The 9,608-nt window shown below is 39.9% G+C and overlaps 1 protein-coding gene across 1 annotated transcript; it reads right to left on the bottom strand.

Moving 5' to 3' along the window:
* Positions 1–526: 526 nt before the first annotated feature.
* On the bottom strand, positions 527–1,432 carry atoh1a (atonal bHLH transcription factor 1a). Its single transcript, XM_088912226.1, has one exon. The coding sequence runs from the start codon at positions 1,430–1,432 to the stop codon at positions 527–529; it is 906 nt and encodes a 301-aa protein (XP_088768352.1).
* Between the last annotated feature and the right edge of the window lie 8,176 nt (positions 1,433–9,608).

The raw sequence follows: 9,608 nt of genomic DNA, 5'->3' as shown, positions 1-9,608 counted from the left end.
GCAAACACAAGCTAATGGCTATGTTAAATAGATATATATTCAAATTGGCAGATATTATTATTATTATTTCATAACATTAGTGTTGTAGTTTCTAAAGCCTGTGGCTTTTTTTAAAGTGCGTGCAATAACTTTACAAGTTGCAAAAAATTTAAACGGGGACTTACAAAAAATCTGTAGAATCAATCAGAATATAAGGCAGACATTCATTTACAATTGTATGCATTGACAGGCTTTTTAGTTTAGGCTCATTTTTGGAAGACAGTCATGTTGTACATTAATTGGAGAGCCTATGGCAGTAGCGCAGTAATGACAATCTATGTGGCAGGACAGTATTTTCTATACCTCCAGGAACGAAACTCAAATGTATTGGCAGAATGATAAACTCAAGAGCAACATTACAGTATATCTGAGGAAGAGTGCTTACAACAGGCTTGCAATAATCAACATTATTTTGTATGCAACGTATTTTAAAAATATATATATATATGGGAAATTCTCGCTCCAGAATGGTGGACAAGTGTGGTTCCTAAAACGGTTCGAAACGTGTGGTGGTTCGGGAGAGTTCGTCTTCGCTTTGTAACTCCAGATGCGGCTCGTCCGAGTCACTGAAGTGGGAGTGCGGGGAAAATTCGCCGTCACTCCTATTGGACCTCGGGGAGGCCTTGCTCTCGTCCGAACCCGACTTCACGGTGCTGGAAGGGGACAGCGCCTCATGGCCCGTCATCGCTGAGAAAGCCCCGTCCTCGTAGGGAAACTGCATGGCGTCCAGCGGCACCGGGTAACCCGCCGAGGCGAACCTGCGGCACGCCGCGGGAGCCCCGCGGGGACTGGCTGCCTCGTACGCCGACCTGTGCTCACTTTTTGGCTGATCCGCTGCCGGGCCCTGCAGGAGATCCGACAGGGCGTTGATGTAGATCTGCGCCATCTGCAGCGTCTCGTATTTGGAAAGTTTCTTGTCGTTGTCGAAAGCCGGGATGACGCTCCGGAGCTCGTCGAAAGCGTGGTTGAGACCGTGCATTCTCCTCCTCTCCCGGGCATTGGCCGCTATCCGGCGCTGCTTCTGCACACCGCTGGTGGCTTTGCTGGACGGGGCTCTCTGCCGACACCCGCCCTCCTCCACCCCGACCCCCTTCAGTTTACAGAGCTCTCTCACTTTCACCGGACTCTTGGTGCCTTTCCTGCATCCGCCGCTGCGCTCCGAGTCCTGCTGCAGGCTCTCCACAGAAGACCCCGGTGAGTGCAAAAGGTAGTCGGCGTGTGCCGCACAGGTGCCTTGCAGCGCAGGAGCCAGCCAGACGCGTGGATCGCTGCTATCCAAAAGTGCCATACCTTGTGGATAACCTCCATGCTCCCCCCTCACTAAGTTGGATGGATGCCCCTCTCCACTGATCTCTTTCGTTTCGCCCCATTCCTCGACGTTCATCCGAGCCATTGCAATAGTTGGTGAGTCGTTTTTTTTTTTTTTAAAAAGTTTACAAATCAAAAAGTACTCTTACAAAAATAGGTTAGCACTGTATTTCGCCCACCGTAGGACTTTCACCCCTGCACTGGGTCGCGTGCAAGACCGCTTCTCTGGTGTCTCGAGGCGCAGCGCCCCTTTAAAAAGCGGCACGCGCCTGGACCCCCCACCCTTCTCGCGCTGGTCGCGTGTCAGTTTAACCAATGGGAGCATGCGGGCAGGCGCGTGCAAGCAGCCAATAAGAAGCCGGAGTGAAGTAAAACTAATTATATTGAACTTGATTATGATAATGCGACTGTTTAGGCTGTTTAACAAGGGGTGTTATTTTCACAATGGGATATCCCGTAGGACATATTCTGCTGAAAAGGACCGAGGGCAGGTTTGCTGAAGGAGCACCTGTGCCACGTTCGCTTTGTGCAGACCGATAATGTCAACCGGGCTATCATGAACGTGGGACACGGGTGCCGCGACCATGCATGACGTCAAATTTAAAGACAACATCTTGTCTTTTACAGTTAGCTAACTCAATGACATTTACTAACTACCACTTGGTGAGGCGCAGCAATCTTCTCGGAAGAGAGGCTGCTGACAAGTAAGAAAAGAGCAACACGGTGAACTAGCAGGAGCTGGTACCTGCACAGCTTTCAACAGCCCGCACCGAACTTGACATTTGAGGAAAGAACGGGGTTTTTTTTGCAAAGGTAGTTCAGAGATCATAGCCAGTTAAAAAAAGAAGCTTTTCAACGACATTATTTTGTCAGCACCCCCGAAAATCATTCCGCGGAATTTCAACAAACTAACCGTACTCCGCAGTTTTGTAATCTCCGTCAAGCGACTCAATCTCTGTGTACACGGAAAACTTTGACACGTTTCAGCTAGGCTTTGGGCTACACTATTTCCTCTGTAAGAACCCCAACTCTTCTCACAAACGTGAGCTGCAAGGGTTTCTCCGTCTTTTCTCCAAAATACCGAATATAGCCGCATTACTGCATCGGATGAAGCGAACCGGCGGACAATATATAGACTCCGTATGAACGCCTTTTCATTTCACAGAGGGTCTTCCTCTGCGTATACTTTAGACAATAGGACTTTATTTACATTTCTGGCACAGCCTTTAGACTGTTTTTTAAGGTTTTGTCCTAAATTCCCTATTTTGGGATATAAAACAATTTGAAGATATGTGACTATTTTAATAATCTGATGCGTTAAAGGAATGATAAATAATTATAATAATAATTTGTCATCATAATTATAGTCGACACAATCGGGAAAGACTTTGTCTTATTTGTTGGGTAGTCCAACTCATAATTCCAGATGAACAATTAAACTCTTCCCCCTCTCTTTAAGTCTGGAGGTCCGGACGTCAAGGGCGGTTCAAACACGCACGCACACAGAACTCTCCTTCTCCCTCAGTTGCACATTACTTAAGTAGTTAGCATGACATTAATAATGCACTCTTTCACGCTCACAGGTTGTGCCGTGGTGCTGGTGTTGCACACAGTTCGATGCGTTCATCAACATCGCTGTTACCTAAGCAGACTGAATATTTAAAATACCTGACTATGACCTGAGCTATTGATGATGAAGCTCAGTAAAATCAAAGCTATGTAAAACTGAATAACCGGCAGGGAAGTCGGACGAATATCGAAATGTTCGAAAGTTTGCTTAAGCGAGAAACAGTTTTCGCTTTCTTAGTAACCTTTTGATTGGATTGATACTTTCTTCAAACCTCCGTCTTCAGACTTTAAAATGACATAATTTCGGGACTTTAGATTTTGGTCTATCACATATCACACTGTTTCTGTACGTCGCACAATTTTTTATATTATATATTTTGATTTAGTTTATGCATTTTGAAATATAGCAGCTCCACGATCAGGTTACAACACTGTCAGATTATTTAAAATTACAAACGGGCTGCGATTTTCCTTGTTTGCATTCATTAGCTGTTAAGTCAGAGCCGCTGTTATTACCAATTTAAGAAACTGGGAGGCAGGTTGTGTTTTTTTTTACAATTATCTCTTTTATGTTCAGAGATCTCAACTGACATTATTGTGCTATTATTGTTATCACCATTGTTGCTATATTGAGTGGGTTAGTAGCATGCATGAACACTTCTTACAAGAAAACACCACTGCTACGAAAATATTTTACTGAACAGTTAACCAACTGCATTCATTCAGTAGTTTTTTGTGCGCTTATGGATAGGAAATGCGAGGAATAAAAATGATGAAGAATAAATACAATTTCCACACTTCCTTTGTAGTGTGTCTATTAGAACTTTCTCGTTCTGAATTCCATAAAAAGCTGAATGGAAATCTCGCCTCCTGGGGTTTATCCTGCTCATTTGGTATTCAATGCTCCCTTTTCTTTCCGAATGTTCAAGGCTGCTTGAGTTTCATTTGCCTTTGTACGAATTCAGACCTTTTGATCCAACTTAAGGAACGCCCTGTTTGTAAGAGTACTTCACAGGAGACGGAAACAAGATCATAAAGCATTTTACTGTCACGGGCCGCGTCAGAGGTGCGGCGCAGAGGTGGGGAGAGCGCTCCACGGACGCGCCGGGGCTCAGAGACTGGGAGAAACTTAGCAAGTCTCCAACTTGCCAAATAATTATTTTTCTTACTACGGATATTATAAAGCTTATATTGTTGTTGTTGTTTTTTTAGTTCTTGTACTTGGGTTTATAACTTGACCCAGGTATCAAGGCGACTATAGTTTAATTTCTCTCGCCGACTTTTTGTTCCCAGATCAAAGGAATTTTTATTTTTGTGGGAAGGGTCATCATATATTGGTTCTTCGTGAAGTGAAATAAACGGTTAGATTCGTAAATCTGCAAATATAAGCTTCGCATATTACATTTAGAACAACGCAACAACAACAACAACAACAACAATAATAATAATAATAATAATGTTTAGTAGGAAAAAGGCTAATGAATGGAAGCTAATTATTCTGTCAGACTTCAGCATATTATCTCGATATCCTATGAACATGCAGGCAAAAAGGGTGAAACACGGACGGGTTTTCAGTTCTCCTCCACTTTTTTGCGGTACCCTCTCTGCTTGTTTTACACCACCTGTCCCGATTAGCGCGGCACCTCAATCCTGCGAGTTTACCTTTTACCTGGCCGAACACTGACAGGATTGAATTTGATATAGGAGTCCTTATACTCCCGTTGTTTTGTGTCAATACTACACGCTTACATTTTAATAGCTTTTTGTTTTTTTTATGATTCTCAACTGAGAAAATTCAAGTTACTTGCATAAATTAATAAAAATTAATTGCATAATTAATAAAAATACAGTATTTTTTTGCTAAAAATATTAAAGTTTAATTCTACAGTTTTCGAAGATCACGAATGTCGTAATAATGTCACGGATTCAAAGTACAATGCTTTAATTCGGCAAAGAACTGATCAATGTCCGTAAAAAAAAACCAAAATTACTCATTCCGTGAATCTTCCTTGCTGACTGATGTTCAGCTGAAAAATACAGCATATCCACCTTCTTTAAACTGGAGTCTGGAGTCTGGAGTTTTTCGGTTAAGTTTAATATTTTAAAAAATCCGGATTCAGTCCTCATACTCTTAAGTTTATTTTGTGTTCCAACTCAGAGTTTAATTGCTCGATTAAACAAATTATTTTAGATAATGTGTAAAACTGAACATCCTCCCTAGATCGTGACGATTAAGAGACCGATCTCTAAAACGTTCTTATTCCCAGTATCTCTAGGATTTTAACACCAAAGAAATAAAGCATAGCCGTCTGTCTTCATGCTAAAAACCCGCATTACACCCCCCCAAAAAAGAAAAACACTGCAGCAACGACAAGCATGCAGTTATTATATACTTTTTAATATTCCCATTCTTAGAACTGTTAAACTTCCAACAGTGCTAGTCGAAGTTCCAAAAAGTTGACGCGCATTTGAAAAACGAGGATAACAACGCTAGAACATTAATCTTTTTGCTTTTTCGTTATTAATGCATAAATCGGTAGGCTCTTTCGGCTGGCGCCTATGTTCGTCTCCCCATGGGATTCGCGTCCCTAATGGCCGTCCGGTTGGCTTGCCTGTCTCAAGAATATCCCTAAGCAAACAGCAGGTTGAATATTGTAGGTGTTTATTATTAAAGTGTCCTCTTGCACAATAGCAGTCTGTGTCCCATTCGTTAAGCATGGGATACTCTTTGGAAATTCTAAGCAAAGTGTGACACGATGTTGGCTTCCAACATGATTCAGTCTGCATTCCAGAAAACCCCATTCTTGTCTCCATGGAAACGGTTATCTTAGTTGGAACGTCGTTGCCAAAGAGAAGGCAGTGTGAGTGCTAGGTGAGGGTTAATTGTTACTACCCTTTAGTGCTCAGCATAAATATAAACCAGTAAAAATAGCTGTTTATTTAAAATTAAACGAAGGGAGGGACGGGACTAGCTGAGTTAATTTTGGTGCCACCCCCCCCCCCCAAAAAAACACACAAAAACAAAAAATAAAAGGTTTAGCTCCTCGTTGTCATTTTGCTTGGTCCAGCGGAGTTGTTCTCTGGGAACGTAACACGGGCACTGGCTGTAATTCAAAACCAGTAGTTAAATAATGAAGAGTTGTTTTCTGCAAGACTTTCCCTTTCAGAACACATACGAGAGAACAAATAATAGAGTAGCGAAAAAGTTTTACGTGTGTTAGGGATTTGCTGCGAGATGGCACCGGCTAACAAGTCGCAAAAAATAATTCTAAGGTTTTTTCTCGAGTGGAGGATTAATATTTACCAGGATTCATTTTAAAGACCGTTATCTGCCCGCGGGAGTAAGTACCATTGCGTAATTTTACTATTTTACATGTTTTATTAAATTTACAATAAGGCACTCTGTTTAAAACGATTAAATGCATTTTAAATACTAAAATAAATGCACAACTTTGAGCCATCATGCATGTAGGAATCGTTTGAATTAATTTTGCTTAAACGATGATAATAGACAGGTTGACCACATGTTGCCTGACAGGCTGACTGTGTCGTGTTTGATACTGAACGTGTTTCACCAGCTTTTCGAAATATACGACAACTCCATTGCAACTAAAGAAACAAAATAATTATTTTTGGAAAATACTACACATTCTCCTAGTGTCAAATAAGATGTTATTCACACTTCTTAAAAACAATGATTAACAATAAAATTAATAATTTCCAAACACGTACAGTACCACACTGAACAGGATTATGTCATGTGAAAGTTATGCTGTAAAATCGTTCTTCTTCTTAATGTACATTGACAACAGGTAAGCCTCGCTGAGATTAGTTCTTAGAAACCTCCAACAATTAAAACAATAGCGCATTACGTATTATATGTAACGTTCATTAATAAAATAACATATATCTTTTTATCTAAACAATACGTTCATCAGGCACTTGCACCAGAGTAGAAAGAATACAGACTCGAACCCACGCTCCCAGTAACTGGACTTGCGTATATTACAAAAATCAAGTTAATTAAAGGTAGATGTCTTTTAACAACAACAACAACAACAACAACAACAACACCACCAATAATAATAATAATTCCTACCCGCTGCTGTCCTATGTATGAGAAATCACATAAATATGTTCATTGCATGCATAATACATGCATTTAATCATTGCTTTAATCATTCTTACTGTAAAAACATGTACTGCATATCGGACATTTAAAACAGTGTAATATTCATGGATTACATAAGAATGATCACATTCTGTCCTTAGTTAATTTTCTAAACTGCAAACACTGGTAACGAAGCAATATGACTGAAGGGCAAAATGTTTTTGAATTGACATTATTTTGCCATGTTTTGAATTTTGAATTGACAATATTCAAAATTAAATAAAAAACGTTTTTTGATATATACATTTTCGTTACATTAATTTTCTAGATATATTTTAATTAATGAAATGCGAATCCGTTGCTTAATTAAACGCATAATTAAGTATGACAGCTTTTAATTACAACACTTTGAAACTGGGGAATTACATATAGTCCATTGATAAAACACAGACGTTCACCTTCTTGTAAGTGGTAATTTCACAAGTCAAAATAATGCCGTGTCGCTTTAAAACAAATACTGTATCAACATTGAGATAAACATCATGCTCTTACTTGTATTAAAATGCGCCACCCCGTGTAACAAAGTGGTAATACTAGTCTTAAACATTCCTATACCCTGTACTTAAGTTGCCTTTAGTGTATATTCGTCAAACGTTTCCAATCTGAGACAAGGTATTAAGAAGGTTGCCGGCTCCATTGAGGAAATTTCTGCCGACACCTGCGGAATGCTACAGTATATATATTTTTTCACGATTTTCATGATGACATTTTAGTTTTTAAAGTCTGGGAAAACTACTGAATACGATAGGAATACCGTAGATACAATTACAATCACTTAATCAAAAGCTATTCTAAACATGCCGATGTACTTTCTAGGAAAAATCTGCGAAGATATTTAGCCCGCATCTATTTATAGTTTTAGCCTTACACAACAGTATGCTGCTGGACGTCACTGGAATATATAGTATAAATGTCCTAATTGCATTTAGCAAATTTATCGCCGGATTTGTTATCCACGAATTTCTAACAGTGTTACTTTTACTTACAGACTTAAAACCATAACTGAAGCGTCATTCTTTAACTGTGGAAGTCCAGTCTTGCTTTGCTTGAATGGACTACGTAACATCGCCGCATCTACTTCGTTAGCACTGCATAACACGTAGCAAAACAAAAATACACTTGAACTTTACTGGATCACTTACTGAACGGCTGGTAAAGAAAGCCCTTATCAGCTCTTAAATGTTTCAACGTGTCTTCAATCATTTTCACCTGACGTCTCCCTACCCGGAGTTATGCTTACGGCCTTTGGGTGAAACTACAGTATGTGTCGAGAAATTGCGTTGCTGTAATGTCATTTGCACCAATGCTAATAAAGGAGATGCATGTTGTTGTATTGTGCTGTGTAGTGTTTACAGTATGTAGGCCTAATAACAGCGTTATGTTATTAGATTAAGGGGTTGTCAAACGTCTTGTTTCCTGCTTTCTACTAATGAACACGCTCAAAGTCGCGCATTGAAGTGTTGCTACAGCTCAAGAACCTGTACTTTAACCGCAGTTCTCAGAGTAAGAACTTTTCCTTGAGATCTGAGCCCCAGTTGTGTCAATCTGCCGTTGACTTGTCAATCATGGCAGAAGGTCTTTAAACGTCAAGTCTTTGGGCCTGTGACATCGTTACTTCAGTTGTTAAAACACAAAAGCATAAAAGGTTCATAATCAGGAAAAGCTGTGCGCGTCCTTCGGGTATGTGGCTGGATTGTGCTGTCATGAACGACGCCACAGTAGAAGTGCAAAAGAAACTAAAAACACTTCCAAGATTTTGTTTATGTTGTTATTCCAGAGGAACCCATATCTGACATATCATGTCTGATAGATATTCATCCGATTTTCATTCCAGGCAAGCGATGAAGCTCGTCAGTACTAACTAAACTAACTCAAGTATTGTCTGCATTTGTCAGAATTTACGAGATCATTAACCACCGATTAGAAACGCACCACACTAGTGCACTACAAGAGCAGAGTTTACAATAACTGACTACAAGTGACTTTACTTAAGATACTGGTTGTGTTCCTCAGATGATTTAGGTATTGGTATTGGTATTTGAGAAGGCCATTAGATACTTTTAGAAAAAATAGAGCAATTAATGATGTATTCGTCTATGATACCAATGGATAAACTACGCTCTCTTGTGGATACTTAAAATAACATTGCTACCATTAATTTCATACAAATGCTATAATTAACCTCTTGTAACCGACGATACTCCATGTGATGTGTTGGAAGGTTTTTGACGAGGTTCCATGTAAAAGATTTATTTTCAAAGTGCAGCCAGTACACATGTACTTCATTGTATACAGAATATAAACAAGGGGTGAATGCTCAAGTTGGAGTATTCTATTGCAGTATTGTATTAGGAAATTGTATTAGGAATGGTGCTATATTAGCAAGACTGCTCCCCCTAATTTACAACAATGATCTAAATTCTGGTGCAGATACTGGTTAAATTCGCACATGATACCAGAATAAGAAGCTTGGTAAACACTGTAGATGCCCGCAGAATAAATTTAGAAGGATTTGGGCTAA

This window comes from Atractosteus spatula, chromosome 3 (assembly GCF_055471065.1).
Source record: "Atractosteus spatula isolate fAtrSpa1 chromosome 3, fAtrSpa1.hap1, whole genome shotgun sequence".
Taxonomy (NCBI): domain Eukaryota; kingdom Metazoa; phylum Chordata; class Actinopteri; order Semionotiformes; family Lepisosteidae; genus Atractosteus; species Atractosteus spatula.
The sequence above is the reverse complement of the archived record's forward strand: the minus strand, read 5'-3'. Positions and strand labels throughout refer to the sequence as shown.